The sequence below is a fragment of the Taudactylus pleione genome, unplaced genomic scaffold (assembly GCF_031769625.1).
Source record: "Taudactylus pleione unplaced genomic scaffold, aTauple2 ptg000500l, whole genome shotgun sequence".
NCBI lineage: Eukaryota > Metazoa > Chordata > Amphibia > Anura > Myobatrachidae > Taudactylus > Taudactylus pleione.
Genome location: NW_028284902.1, coordinates 1,031,127 through 1,046,925, shown reverse-complemented (window position 1 = coordinate 1,046,925; position 15,799 = coordinate 1,031,127). Strand labels below are relative to the sequence as shown.

General features: G+C 44.1%; 1 protein-coding gene across 1 annotated transcript in view; it reads left to right on the top strand.

Moving 5' to 3' along the window:
* ABCA12 (ATP binding cassette subfamily A member 12) overlaps window positions 1-15,799 on the top strand; it is a 279,245-nt gene that overhangs the window by 124,188 nt on the left and 139,258 nt on the right. Inside the window, exons 14-19 of the mRNA XM_088449892.1 lie at window positions 2,715-4,669; window positions 4,754-6,602; window positions 9,461-9,582; window positions 9,858-9,955; window positions 11,689-11,933; window positions 15,271-15,347. Of these exons, the coding sequence (XP_088306018.1) occupies window positions 2,715-4,669; window positions 4,754-6,602; window positions 9,461-9,582; window positions 9,858-9,955; window positions 11,689-11,933; window positions 15,271-15,347 (4,346 nt within the window). The remainder of the gene's footprint in view (window positions 1-2,714; window positions 4,670-4,753; window positions 6,603-9,460; window positions 9,583-9,857; window positions 9,956-11,688; window positions 11,934-15,270; window positions 15,348-15,799) is intronic.

Genomic DNA, 15,799 nt, shown 5'->3' with positions numbered 1-15,799 from the left:
TAAGGTAAACTGCATCAAAAAAAGTTAAAAAAATACTTTAGTTCACCCCAAAAAAGTACTTTCATTTTCGGGGCGAAAAAGTCCAAAGTTAGGGGACAAACTTAAAAACTAGTGAACTAGACTCCAGGGGGGGTCCCCAAGTATGCCCCAGGTGTTTTTAAGTTTGCAGGTGGTTGCAGCAGGTGGATTTGTTATGTTTTTTAAACTTCACTTTAGCAACTTTAAAATATGCTAGTACCCATTTTCATGTACCCCAAATTTGCTGGGACTACTTATTTTCACCAAAAAACACTGCTAAATGCTATTCCATCACTTCTGCAAAGACGCTAAATAGCAGCTATTGCGATCATTTAAGTACCCTAAATGCCTTCAGTAGGCCTATTCTATAGGTGTATAGTAGGTATTACCGTCGGCTGCATGGCCGGCGGTTCAAATCCCAACAGCGGCTGCCCGGCAAGGGTGAAGATCCCGATCATCCCTAAGGTAAGTATCGCTAACCTAATTCCCCCCCTAACCCTCCCTTAGGGGTGTCTAACCCTAACCTCCCCCAAGTGCCTAACCGTAATCCCCCCTCTAAGTGCCTAAACTTAACCCCCCCTTCCCCGCTGCCTAAACCTAAGTCCCCCGGGGGGGTTCCTAACCCTAACCTCCCCCCGGGAGTGCCTAACCCTAACCCTCCCTCCCCCTAGCCTAAACCTAACCCTCCCGGGGAAGCCTAACCCTGTCCCCCCGGGAGCCCTAAACCTAACCCTCACCCCCACGCGGCTGCCCGTGCCCGGCACCCGGCTTACCTACGTTCGGTATGCCAGGCGTCGGTCTTCCAGTGTATGGTTAATGACAGGCGTCGAGTTTTCAACGCCTGTCATTAGTACCACGCCAGGATTAGAGAGTCTGGAAGCCGGCGATCGGCATTTAGACCATCGGCTTCGGGACTACATCCCATCTATAGTGATCCCTAATGTCAGTGCATCATTTGGGGGGTGTCAGGCTAATTTCCCCAAATCTGACAGTACTTTTCGCCTGTTACAGTTTCGCTGGCTCCTGTTTTCGCTGATTTCTAATTGAATACGGGGATAAGCGGGGACGTGCGCGATACTTTTTCGCATGGAAAACCAGCGATGACGGCAAAAAAATTCCGGCATGCAAAAAGTACAGGACTTTTCGCACCTTATTGAATATGCCCCATAGATGTAGATGGTCTGCCAAGCACATGTGCACTCATTGTGCACCCTTTTCGGGAAACTAGATATTTGCAACCACTAATTCAAATAATTTGACTTATTTGTTTATTTAAAAATAATGTGTGGTGTCATTTATGGCTTAAATTAATCATGAGAGTAAGTAGATTGTATTTGTGTTTACACCCAGTTGCATTAGCGGTTCGGTTCTACTCGATTTTTTTTGCCATAGTGCAAGTTTGTATTTATCTTATTGGCTATCCAAAACGTGGATGCTGTTTTTCAGATCCGAATGTAACCAGTAGAAACAAAGAGCTCATCTCTAATATTTAGATCTTGCTGGGCACAACTCTGCACAGTAGCATAAAACATAGGCCCTGATTCAGAGCCGGACGCTCTGACCAGAGCGCTCGCTCTGAATCAGGGCCCACCTCCATTAATATGGAGCGTCCTCCTGGGCGCTCGTATAGCTGTGGGTCACCACCCACAGCATATACGAGCGTGCAGGATGATGGTCGCGATGGTCTTGACCATCGCGACCATCGAAACTGCGAGCAAAAGCCTGTGGTTGGGTTTTTCAACCGCAAGGCCAGGAGTGATTTTGGCTCTATCAGAGCCAAAATCACTCCCACTGACATCACTAGTGATGTCAGTGGGGCCGACTTCAGACGGTAGGCGTTCCCTTGGGAACGCCTACGTCTGGCAGGCACGTCCCCGGCACGCCCACCAAAGGGGGCGTGCTGTCAGTCACCATCGACAGCACGCCCCCTTTGATGCGAAACTCTGAGCGAAGGAAAGTCCTTTGCTCGTCGGGTCTCGCGCATGCGCACGACGGAGCTCCCTCCGTCGTGCGTATGCGCAGTGGGGACCATCGACCCACTTGCGAGCGGACAGCCGCTCACGAGTGGGTCTGAATGAGGGCCATAGTGCAAAATCAGTCACTTAACATCACAATTAAGAGAGATTGGTTGAAAAGTTTAAAAGTGTTGGGTACAATCATAAATACAGATCCGTTGAGGTAGCCACGTGGTCCGGGTGCTGAGTGGAGCGTGGTTACGCCACCCTGTGGAGAAAAACTATGGAAAATAATATGTGCGGTGTCGGACAGAGGTGCCGCATGCTGCCAAGGGGGCCCATGGTGGGCCCCTCCAAACAATTCTGCGCCTAGATAATTACTATCCGCCCTTATCTCAGTATCTCGGCATAAATGTGCCGCAAGGTTTTTATGAAGGCTTCCAGCATTTGTTTATCCTAATGACCACTTCCAGAACTAAGTGGCACCTATAAAATATTATACACAGAATTAGATGTACTAGTTTGGAATAATTGATATAATTATGAATCACATTTAGAAATTCTCTGATAAATGCTGGAAACTTCAGACATGATGCTAAAATATTGGAAATGGGGCAACATCTTGAAAATTTACAGTAGTATGTACATGACCTGTATGTAGATGGAGTTTGTTGTGATTATGGTTAATTAAATAACTACATATTCTTATAGAAGACAGACTATTATCATTTTCTTCCATAGATTCCTGGTAGAAGTTTGGGATTCCTTAAAAGAAAGTGGTTTGGAGAATATGATCATCTCTGCGGTCGGTGAGCTGGTATCGAACAACGGATCTGACGACTCCGACACATTAAAGCACATCATCCAATTTATATTCAATCTTACTGACTTGATCATCTCAGAAACATCTCTCAGCCCATCGCATGGGGGAAATGTCACCGTTGTTAAGATACTGCAGCTGGTGCTGAGCGACCTCTTGCAAAGTTTGCTGCCGCAAAGCACGAATACAGCACCGGCTTTGGAGGAAGATCTACAATCGGCATCCAATGTAACAAGTTTGCTCAGTCAACTTGAAATGTTCATTAACAAGTTGTCTGCCATGGAGAATCAAGCAAACAGCTCGAATGATCCAACTATTCTGTTTCACATTCTTTCTGCCATGAATCAGTCAAGTTTTATATCGGAGATAAGCAACTTTTTACAGGTTTCCAACAATTCTAAAAATATACAATATGGCAAACTGTTCATGGGTGCAGTACAGATGTTTCAGGACTTTGTCCAGATGAATAAGACCATTAATATTCAAGATCTTTCTGACATTTTTGGTAAATACTTACTAATTTATTTAGATAGGACCAATGAGACACAAAGTACTCTAAATGCCATTCTTACATTATGGCAGCATCTCAGCAATCTGACCAATACACAGTCCAGTGACCTGAGTAACACTGTTATACAGCTATTACCATCTATCCAATCCCATATTCTGATTAATGAAAGTACTGACGTCAGTAACGTAACATCTTGGCTCGTCAGTCTCATCTCAGGGTACTTACCAGCAGCAGAACGGGGCAGGTTTGAGAGAGCAGCCAATGCCAGTCTGCTGCTTATTGACTCTGTCCAATCATGCAGTGTGAGACCCTGGACATGCACAGACCTTACTGCAGGAATACAGAACTTTGTGTTAGATGTAAGACAGATGGACTCCATCATGCAGAACAGAACCCTGGCTAACAGTTCTCTCCCACAGTTTGATTCCTATGACCAATCCCAGATAACACTGATCAATGAAATGTTCATGGTGCTGTCAGAGGCAATGGGGCAACTGTATAATTCTACTACAAATCAAACTGGAGTTTATGAAGAAGTTCTTACATTGAAAGACTGGCTATTGAACATGACAATGGAAGATAATGTGAACATCACTGCTCCTCCTTCTCTACAGAATCTTGTAGACGTGCTATCATCGGCCAACGTTACTCACTTTCTTCTCCAGATAGAGAATCTGGTATACACCTCTAATTGTTCCAACCAGGCTGGCATAGACCCATCATTGTGCAAGTTAGATTTAATGCTGCATCTCACCCAGCTCCTACAGATACTACCATTGGGACAAGCAACTCACGACACACTCTCAGTGGTCTCTTCAGTAGCAGGAGAATGGTTAAGTCAATTTCATGGTAGTGTATCAACCTACCAACAGCTCATTGATTTCTACAATGTAACAGTTCTGGCCATTCAGTACCAGCCCATGTTGCAAGTAATAAACACATCCCTGGTAAATATTGTGCACATACTACAGGATATGGGGGCGCTACTAAGTGTCAACCTGAGTGACTCAGACATTGCCCTAAATCTTTTCTCTGAGATTATACAGAAAGCTGGGTCTGAGTCCATCCCAGTCAACATTTCCACAACATCGCAATCTAACATCAGTGAACTTCTGGAGGCCATAAAGTTACAGCTGGACACTGTAAATTGGTTGATGCTCCAAGTAAATAATAAGCCAACGACATCTAACAGTCCTCAAGGTGCCTACGCAATAGACACGATAGCACAGTGGATAGATAATTACCAAAATATCAGTATTATTATAAGGAACTCTGAATTTATCATTAATTCACTCATCAAAGTTGTCAACCTGACAGATCTGTTGCACATATTCAATGACACCATACAAAATGCACAGCTCCAAGGTCTCCTATACCAGATTGCATCAGATGCTTTTACAAAAGTACCTTTAATTGGAAACCTTTTGACAAATGGAAACACATCCAAAGATGCTGAAATAGCCGCCCTGCTCTTACAAGAAATGAATAGTATCAACACGTCAATGATTCTGACGTCCATCAATCAAGTGTCTCAGACTATACAGGGAATAAAGGGACTCGCTGCAGACCAACCGTTCCTCAACAGTGCCATAACAGGGAGAGTTTTCCAAATAGTCAAGGAAGGGATGGAGATCCTCTATAACATTCAAGCCAGAGGGACAATAGGAAAAGAGGCGATCTATCAAATATACAACTTTACTTATCTCTTAGTCCAGGATGAGTGGAACTGGGTCCCATTCCAAAACTTATCTGCAATGGAAGCTGAGCTGCTGGATGTCTTCTACTTGGCGATGTCTCCTTTCCTGGGAGGTAACGGATCACAAGCGTACACTGGCAACTGCTCCACTCAGGATGTCCTACAAATACTTGTACAAACAATATTCAGCAATGGCTCAGACAGCGAATCTCTGGTGCAAACAACATGTAACTGGCAGTTCGCCTATAACAGTTCCGACAGTGGCCCAAGCATTAACCACACACTTACTGACATGATTTATTTAGCATTGCAGAGTTCCCCAATGTTCCACAGTGTATGCAGTAATGACGCTCTGCACCCACTGGCTGAAGAGATAACATGCTTAGTGCAGGTAATGGGCACCTCCATGGGAGTTCTGGCAGATTTAAACAACATATCTGGGTTACAGATACCTCTGATTCAATCACTAAACAATAGCCTGACCTTTATCAGCAACAACATGCCGAGTCACAACTTCACATTCCAGACGGACACACAACTAGTACAAATTGTGAATGATATGATCTTCAACCAGTCCAACCCCATCCACCTGTTCATTCAGTTCCTTATTAATCACTACAGTTCCACCATTCAGACTTCAGATTTACTCCAGCTCTGGACTGAGCTCTCAAACACCATCAAGGCTTTGACCCCACTGAGCGGATTATCTGACAATCACATCTATGAACTGATTGAGGCAGCTGTCAATTTGACATTCCAGCCCAGCTTGTTTGAGTCTTGGCAGGCCTTGGACAATGTCCTGTCCATGAACTGGACATTTGTCATTAGCGATGCCTCTCTTTCTGTGCTGGAGACAGTGAGGAGAGCCGTTGTCCTCATAAACTGCGGCTTGGATGCAAAGACGCTTCAAATATACAAGGCAATTGTGTCACTAGTCAAGGACCTAAACTTTGCTGCGCTCATTGAGGCCACCAATCCTACACTAATGAATGCCACGGTGTCCTCGGTGGCAGAATGTACAGCTGCTCTGAATGCCTTGGCCAGGTTCTCTGACTCAATCTGGGCAGCAGTTGACCCAACACACTCAACTATAAAGGAAGAATTACTCTCTAACTTCAGTTTATTGGCCTGTGAAGTCTTTATTCAGCCAGTGAATTATACCTGGATATCAACTTTGGAAAACATTATAACATCCCTGGCATATTGCATCCCAGTTGAGATAACCCAATATTTCACTGCTTTACAGGAGATAATTTCATTTTTGTCTGACATTCAATGTTCCCCAGATATCTCCCAGGAGGACATGATAGCTGGTGTTTATGAACTGTTCATCCAAGAACTGCGGATTTTTAGTAACACTACAATTATAACAGACTGGATAGAAATAATCCCTGTGCGTTACTATACCTCCATCCTGTTTGAGCTTCGTAACAATGTCACAGCAGAGCAAGTCGTCACTTTAGAGAGAGATTTTTTCTATTTACTGTCAAGTGTCTTCAATGCTACATCGTACGTAGAGGGACTTTCCATGTTATCAGATTTTATAACGTATTTGCCAGACAACATCAGCAGCCTGACAACAGCCAACGATATAAAGCAAAAGTAAGTAAACTCATAATTTCCAATCACAAATGCAATTGTATTCAGTTTGTTTAAATCTAGTATTAAATGTGTAATAATAAAACCAGGTTGGTGCCTAAAGATTCTGCAGCACAAATTAACATAAACATATGTTCTGTATCAGGATTACGCAACCTGTGGCTATGCAGTGAAACTACATATCCCAGCATTCATTGCCACTGTTTTGCTCTTAGGGCATGCCAAACCGGTGGTAGGGCATGCTGGGATGTGTAGTTCAACTGCAACTGGAGTGCCACACAGGTTACCTACCCCTGTTTACTTTGTAGAGGCCACATATTATGACCGTAACCATTATGAGATCAATTGCTTAGTAGTTACAGTACAAATAATTTCGTTTTTTTAATGTAAAAAGTAATTTCCAATGTTTTAGGGCCGCATATCCTGAGAAATCAAGCTACGTTATTTGACTGCATTAGGCCTGATTCATTAAGGATTGCAACTGCGATTACGCACGCTGATGGCCGATTGTTGCGTACTGCACGTGTATGTATCGTAGTGCGAAAAGGCTATCCTGCGATCACCACGCAGACCCATAGCAGAGCGATTGACAGGAAGTGACCTTTGGGGGTGGTGACGGGGGGTGGGGTGGTCGGCAAAACACAGGCGAACGCCGTTACAGGGCGTGCATAATTAGCCACTGTGATGGCATACGCAACTTGAGCTTTTTACTGCGTGCAATGAGGTTAGCAATTACTGAGTAAGGTCAAACCTTGTATGAGTGTGCATGAGGCTCCGATGGTACTCGATGGTTTCGCAGACTTGCAATGTATTACGGATGTGCGTAAGGGGAAGTGAGCGTCCTTATGTTAGGCTGCTATGGGAATTGCGATTGCAAACATTAGCATATTTTCGCAGTGGGACTACGTGCGTGATCGCAGATGCGATCGCAATAGTGTCCCGTAATGAATCAGGCCCATTGTTCAAAAACACAAAAAAGTTTAATAAAGCACTTTTTTAAAAATTTGTACTCATCACACCCCAACGCACACATGCGGACATACAGAAACACACACACACATACACCATATCATACTGGGGCTGATTCATTACGGAACGCAACTGCAAATGTAATAGCGATTACGCACGTAGTTCAACTGCGATAATATGCTAATCCACTGCGATCGCTGTGCCGCCGCAGCACTACATGAGGACGCCCACTTTACCTTACACACATCCGTAATGTTTAGCAAGACTGCAAAACCATCGGTAACATCAAGTACCATTGCAGCCTCACGCACACTTGCACAAGCTCTGACCTTACTCAGGAATTGCTAACTTCAGCGCACCTTATGAGGCCTCAGTCTGTGTATGGCATCGCAGTGGATAATTTATGCACGCCCCTGCAACGGCGTTCAAACGCACTGGCACGCCTGCCTTTCGCCGACCACCCCCCCATCACCACCCACAAAAGGCATTTCCTGTCAATTACTCTGCGATGGGTCTGCGTAGTCACTGCGATCACAGTCCCGAACGCAGTGGCCGGTTCGCGCACTCGCACTGCGATGCCTACGCATACGCAGTACACAACAAATGGCCGATTGCGTGCGTATTAGTCTAAAATTGGCCCATATAGTATAATGCCATCTCCAGATGGAGTTACCCTGTAGTAGCCTGTGGGCTACCATATATTTCACAAAACTTACCGGAACCCTCCCTGACAATGGTTGCGGCACATGCGTGGCCTGCTGACCTCGCAATAGCAGTAGGGCCCGGGCTCTAGATATAGAAAGAAAATTATTGCTTTTGTGATCATTTCACTTCTCTTCGTATAATTTTTAGTGCATTTGGGTGAATGTGAATTTCTTATTCCGGCGAATTGCAATGATAAGAAATTCTAATTATCGTGTCTGAAACCTGATTAGTAAATATGCTTCATACAGAGCTACAGCTTCACCTTTATAATGAGCAAATGAGATGTACAGTACAAAGGAAATCTGCCGACACCTTCGAAGTGCAACTATTTCCAAACATCTTCAATTTAAAGTATAGGCAATGTGTTTGCCAACATTGAAAAGTGTTATTTGATACATAAGTTGCAAGAGCAGGACATTAGAGAGCCTGGCCGGCCTGACAGGGGGCGTGGCCTAATGTAAGGAGACGTGACCACGCCCCCTGCAACATGTAAATACAAATGAAAGTATTGAGATGCCGCGCACTTCACAGGGGGGCACCATTTTTCCACTCAGCAGGGTCAGCTACAGGGGGGGTGGACGCGATCTCCCCCCACCTGTCTGGTGCATGCAGAGGAGACCGCTGCTGCGCTCAGCAGCAGCTCTCCCTACTCACTGCAGCCCAGCACTGCTGCCACTGACAGGTGGGAAAGGTATATTTCCCCTTCAGATACTGTACCTGGAAGTGACGTGAACTGAGGGAGGAAGTGCAGTTTCCTGCCCACACAGTGCAGCAAAAAAAGAAAGTTGGCCCCTCGGGGGCTCGCTTCGCTTGCCACGCTTCGGGCTCGGTGGCTCGCTATGCTCGCCACATTTTTATATTCCCCCTCTATGCCCATTTGGATGGTAAGGAATGATGTTGGACATTGACTGATGATGTCAGGGTCTATCTACGGAAGGGGATCTACCTGCTACCCTGACAGGAGGGGAAGGGGGGGAGCGGCGGATCTGGGCCCCCGCCTGGCCCCTTTAGCAAGTCTGGGCCCGGGTAAAACAGTACCCGCCCCCGTCTCGGCACCCCTGAGCAAAAGCATATTGTTTAGTAATGCACACATGAGAACAGCGCTGACATTTTGTATAGTTCATTACAAAACCACCTGTAAAATTAAAAATTACTTTTGACAAAACGTATCACTTTTGTTTTTGCAGATGTATTAATCTCCTGACAACATCCACCGTTACTGTTCACATGACGCCATTGACAGGACCCTACGGAACTGTCATGAACTGTTTGAAGAATGAGACCGAAGACTTCCCTAGTCATCTGCCAGGTACAATGAATGTCCCTTTGTGGCCAACGCTTCTGTCTTTTGCCAGTTTCAGCCGCTCATTTGCAAAGTTTAAATCAGTTTGGCACTAAAGTGTAATAAATAGCCCTGATAACCAATTGAGGCACACCACTAATTAGGCAGGTTTCCATAATGCAATATAGATTTCTGTGCAATTAATGCACTTACTGAGAATCTGAGAATCTGGACTGCAGAATGGATTTCAATATAGATTTCCTTGTTCTTAAGTCCCTTATTAATCATCTTATCTTTTGTAGGGCACCTTGAAGTGGCCATTCGGCTTGCCCAGGATTTGTTTACTCAAAGCAATAAATTATCAAATGCATCAATGATTCCAGACTTACTCCAGCAAAAGGCAAGTTGTCTAAAGCAAAGTCATGTCATGTATAAAGCTGCTCACATTCTGTCACACAACCATAACTCTTCTATTGGGGAATTAGCAGAATCTTTTCTTCCAGCTCGGGAAGGTCTATCTTTCCCCATTCCTTGCACTTTTTGGACAGGACAGACATGCCAGTTACTGTACCTTGCCACTAAAAGATCCCATGGATCATGAGTACACTTTTTTTTTTATCAGGAGATACTTTGGTATTTTTTTCTTACATTTTATACCGTTGATGAAGTTTTAGCTTTAATGCTCATTCTACTAAATGCTCCGTGTTGGGTTTCCTAAGCTTTCTACGTCTGCTTGCAGTGTCCCAGCTCTTTATATGGATGACACGTCCACTCCAGGGGTGCAAGGGATAGAGGGGGAAATGGGGGACTCTGGGCCTAATTCAGACCCGTTCACGAGCGCTGAGCGCTCGCAAGCGGGTCGATGTTGGCCCAGTACACATGCACACGAGGAAGCCGGCTCCGTCGTGCGCATGCGCGAGACCCGGATAGCGACAGCCAAGCCATTGCTCCAGGTCTTGCTACAAAGGGGGCGTGCTGTTGATGGTGAGTGACAGCACACCCCCTTTGGTGGGCGTGCTGGGGGCGTGGCTGCCCAGACGGAGGTGTTCCCATGGGAACGCCTACCATCTGGGGCCGGCCCTACTGACATCAGAAGTGATGTCAGTGGGAGTGCTCTCGGCTCTGATAGGGCCGAAAGCACTCCAGGGTTTGCGGCCACGAGACCCTACCACAAGGGTCTCGTCGCAAGCCCGATGGTCGCGATTGTCTTGACCATCGCGACCATCTTTTTGGCCGCTCGCTATAGCTGTGGGTGGTCACCCACAGCTATGCGAGCGGCCAGGAGGCCGCTCTAAAAAAAGAGAAGGACGGCCCTGATTCAGAGCAAGCGCTCTGTCAGAGTGCCGGCTCTGAATCAGGGCCACTGTTCTTTAGTAGCTGTCTTCAGTGAGGGTCAAAATTAGATTAATTTATTATGATATGTACAGTACCTAGCCGGAAACAAGTCGTTGTTTAAACCGAGAGGCTATGGTGGCTCTGCAGCACAGTTTAAAATTCAAATAGGGGAGCCACACCAACTACCAGTGAGTCCCATCCATCTATGTTTGGCAGCAACTGAAATGGCAGTTGGTGTGGTTTCCCTATTTGAATTTTGGAATGCTCTGCAGCCGCATCTCTGGAGCCGCCACTGCCGAGAGGGTCAAGTTACCCATAAGATCCTAGAGTCACCAGGTTCGCTTTACTTGATTATGTTCGGATCTCAAAAATGGCATCATATTGACTATCCGGCTCTCCCGTGTTTGGTATATATCAGATAAATCTGAACTAATCCAAACTTGTGCTAACTTGGCGAAAAGAACCGAGGCAAAGCCAAACTGCTCATCTCTAATTTTGATACAGTTTCTGGGAGGTTGTGGACAAATTGATTTGATTTCAGTTACTTCTTATGGGAAATCAGTTTTTCGTTTAGTGTCTTTTCGGTTAGCATTCCAGCTTCCGAGAACGAATTAACAGCGCTAAGCTAAGGGGGATTGGTGACTGCATGATGCTTTTTAAATTACAACTCCATAGAACATTGTATTTCTGGCAGTATAGCGTAAAAGACCATATAGTATAAAAACGCAAATATTTATTGAATGCTCAGGTTATTGATATTTGCTAAAACATACTGATAATAACTGTATTCTCTTCCAGATATATCAACTACAAAACCTGACCACTGTGGTGTGTGATTTGGTGGCCACCAGCGACTCACAGTCATACTGTTATATGCCATGCCTGTACCTCACTCTGCTGCAAGATGTGGCCGATATCGTAAATATGGCAATTGCCGTCACCCAATCAACTACAAGCATCAATTCACAAGAGATCATAACATCGCTCCTAAGCCGCATCTGGCAAAGCTTTGAGAATGAAATTAGCAATATGCTGGGCTCAGTGTGAGTGGATAGATGTCAATAGGGCTGTTTAAATCATGGAGAAATTGTTTTAAGCCTTCTAAAGAGTGGTAGATTGGGCGAGTGGAGAAGTTGTAACCAATAAGCTTATACCTATCATTTATCAGGTACATTCTATGAAATTGTAGGAAGAAGCTGATAGGTTGCTATAGGGAACTTCTCCACTTGTACACTTCTCCACTCTTCAGAAGGCTTGATACAGTACACCTCCCCCAGTGTCACTTCCTTCCATATTTACCATGGCCTCTGAGTTCTCTAATGCACAATAGCCTATAGGAAGTAATAACTGGTGGAAGTAGCGCTATTTAGTAGTGTTCTTTTATCTGTTATTAGTAACAATTATCCTTATTCCACCCGCTATGCTCAGTTTGAACCACTGCGGAAATGTAAAAGTGTGACTTGGCATTACCACTAGTTCAACAAAATTTTGTTAATGGAAGTCATACAAACTCTCATGTGAGTTGATAGTGTTAGTGCACTTATTTACCTTTATAATCATTGTACAAGTAGGTATCTCTGTTATAGTTACTAGGAAGGACCACCTTTCTAGGCTGCGAGCCTCAGGTCCAAAACTGCAACAGACTGTAGTGACATTATGGCAATACACCCAGTAGTAACAATCTGCCACTTTGTGTTGAATAAAGTCACTATGTAGCCGATTGTCCCACGTGCAGCTTATTCTTCCACACCCAGCATGCACTGAGGTCAGGCACACTAATTTACACCTTACAGTGATGGATTAGCACTGAAGCAATTCTGCTCTAAAGAGCAGCTGTCCCATGATCCGGCCCCTAACACAACCGTTTCCGCTGCTAATTAGTAGAGTCAGAATTTTATACTGAGTTCATGCATGGCACCAGGGGTGTAGCGAGGGTGGCTCCGGTGGAGCATGAGCTCCGGGTGCCAGAATAGACATGGGGTGCCATCCAGGTTCCCAAAATTCATGGGGCACTGCACAGTATGGTGGCCACCTGTTAGTTTAATCTCAGAGATCTGTTTCTATATGTCATGCTCCCTCAAGCTGCCCAGATTGCCTCCTCTCTGGCCCACCACCCTCTGTGATCATCTTCTGTCACCTCCCCTTTTCCTGCCAGATTGATTACATTCACTTCTCTCCTTTTTGATTCCCTCCCCTCTACCCTGTGATTGGCTCTTTGCCCCTTCCCACTCCTTTCTTATTGGGTTCTGTCACCACCCCTCTCTGATCGGGTCTTTGCCCCTCACCTCTACTTTTTATTGGCTTCTGTCACCTCCCCTCTCCTCTCCTTTTTTATTGGCTTCTGTCACCTCCCCTCACCTCTCCTTTTTTATTGGTTTCTGTCACCTCCCCTCACCTCTCCTTTTTTATTGGCTTCTGTCACCTCCCCTCTCCTATCCTTTTTTATTGGCTTCTGTCACCACCCCTTACCTCTCCTTTTTTATTGGCTTCTGTCACCTCCCCTCTCCTCTCCTTTTTTATTGGCTTCTGTCACCACCCCTCACCTCTCCTTTTTTATTGGCTTCTGTCACCACCCCTCACCTCTTCTTTCTTAATGGCTTCTGTCACCAGTCACCACTCCTATCCTATCGACTCTTTGCCCCTCCCCTCTTCTTTCTTATTGGCTTCTGTCACCTCCCCTCTCCTCTTCTTTCTTAATGGCTTCTGTCACCAGTCACCACTCCTATCCTATCGGCTCTTTGCCCCTCCCCTCTTCATTCTTATTGGCTTCTGTCACCTCCCCTCTCCTCTTCTTTCTTAATGGCTTCTGTCACCAGTCACCACTCCTATCCTATCGGCTCTTTGCCCCTCCCCTCTTCTTTCTTAATGGCTTCTGTCACCTCCCCTAATTGATCAGCACATTCTTATCCCCTCTCCTCTTTGATCCCTTCCCTCCTCTCCTTATTCATTCATTTTGCTTCAATGGACTTAAAAGTGACACATCTGAGGTTAAATCCTAAACTATATGAAAACTTCAATTATGGTATGAGAATAAAAAAAATTCTACTTTGCTGTTTAAAGTAATGAGGTTTTCCCAGGTATGACCACAAAGTGTTGTTTGAAAGGTCTTTTAAAAAATATTAGGAGACCTGAAATAATAATGGTGGCAGACAGGACATGATTAGTAGTACTCACATTAATATAGGTGTAATGTATATTTGCTAAGTAGGAGCTTAGCTGAGAATGGAGCTTCCCATAGGTGTTTCCACTCCAGTGATAGCTGCTTGGGGCAGTAATTGCAGTAATAAGCTGTGCACCCTGTGGGATCTCACTCTTGCACATTTATTCTGTCAATTTAAATGATCAGAATATATAATACAATCTGCTCTATTGACTGATAACAATGAATCAAGGAGATAAATGTCAGATCCTAGGTGTTATACATAAATAAAGCAGTGCCAAAGGAGCTACTCCTTAATTTTAGATAAGGCATCACTGAAGCATTCCATACCCCCAATGAGACCTCCATGTCCCAGTGTGATACTGCCACGATTTGCTGTTTTTCTCTTCACTTCAATATTCCCCCGCAGTCTACCCATACATTTCAGTACAGGGAGTGTGTGTGTGTGTGCGTGGGCGGGGGTCGCATTATGACATGCACTTTCTCCAGGCACCACGGTTCCACGCTACTCCTCTGCATGGCACTGCCATAGGGGGTGCAGGGTGTGGTTTACCAAGCATTTATCCCAGTTGGTCCTAAAAGGTGATGGTCATTAAATAAATATTTACCATAATGAAGGAAAAGATAAAAAAAGATAATGAGCTATAATCAATGAATAAGTATATATGGTAAATCCTGTAATATATAATATGAAATTCACAAATACTAGAAAGAAAAAGTAGAAACACATAAATCAATTAAATAGACAAAGTATTTGAGATGGCAATAATATTTTCCCATCTTGTCTCAAGAGGATTTGTGTAGCTGTAAGTGTTAAAAAATATAAAGATTATAGTTAAAGTGGAAATATTTATAATTATTTATAAGTAATGTTAATGGTTTGAAACACTTTGGGGCATATTTACAAAACTGTGGGTTTTCAAAGTTGGCAATTCTCAGATGTTTTGACTACTGAATTTAAAATAGCAATAGTAATAAATGATAGTAATAAATGATAAATCAGGTTTGGTTTGCATTTATTTCCTTTTGCCATTTTAAATCCAGTGTTAAAAGACCGCGATAGGCGGTGGCTTTGAACGCCGAGAATTAGTAAATAAAGCCCCTTCTATATTTTTCTTACAGTATATAAATAACAATTCATACTTAGCCTGCTCATTTCATATTTTTAACACATTTATCACATGTCAATAAACAAAATTATCTTCTACATTTTATTGCAGTATTCCAGCCAGTGATTTAACAAGTCTCACCACATTATTGAGCAATTATAGTAATGTTACAAATGGGGACTCTCAAGGTAAGTTGCACCACTAACATGTTGATCTAGTCATCTCTGTAATCTGATGTTTGGTTATATAGTTTGATCTATTTCTACCTTATTAAATTATTTTAATTTCTGTGGTTATGAAGATTAAACTCTGAGATCAAAGTTACTAATCATGTGAATTGGTAAAACGCAAACGTTAATAAGTACAGCATGTTCTCTCTCATGCACCATGTGACAGCAAAAAATGAAGGGGGCACTCACCGCAAATACAGAATTAATGATCTTCATGAGAGTATAAGACGTCTGTACACAGGGAGGTTCATGTAGAGCAAAATGGCTCTAAATCAGCTAAATATCAGCTTTGATACTACTGAGTGACTTGACTTGCACAAGTGCTGACCCATATTATGAACATGCACAGTAGGGATGGCCATCGACCATTGATGGATAACAACTATCAAAGTTTTTCTCCTGATGTTCAA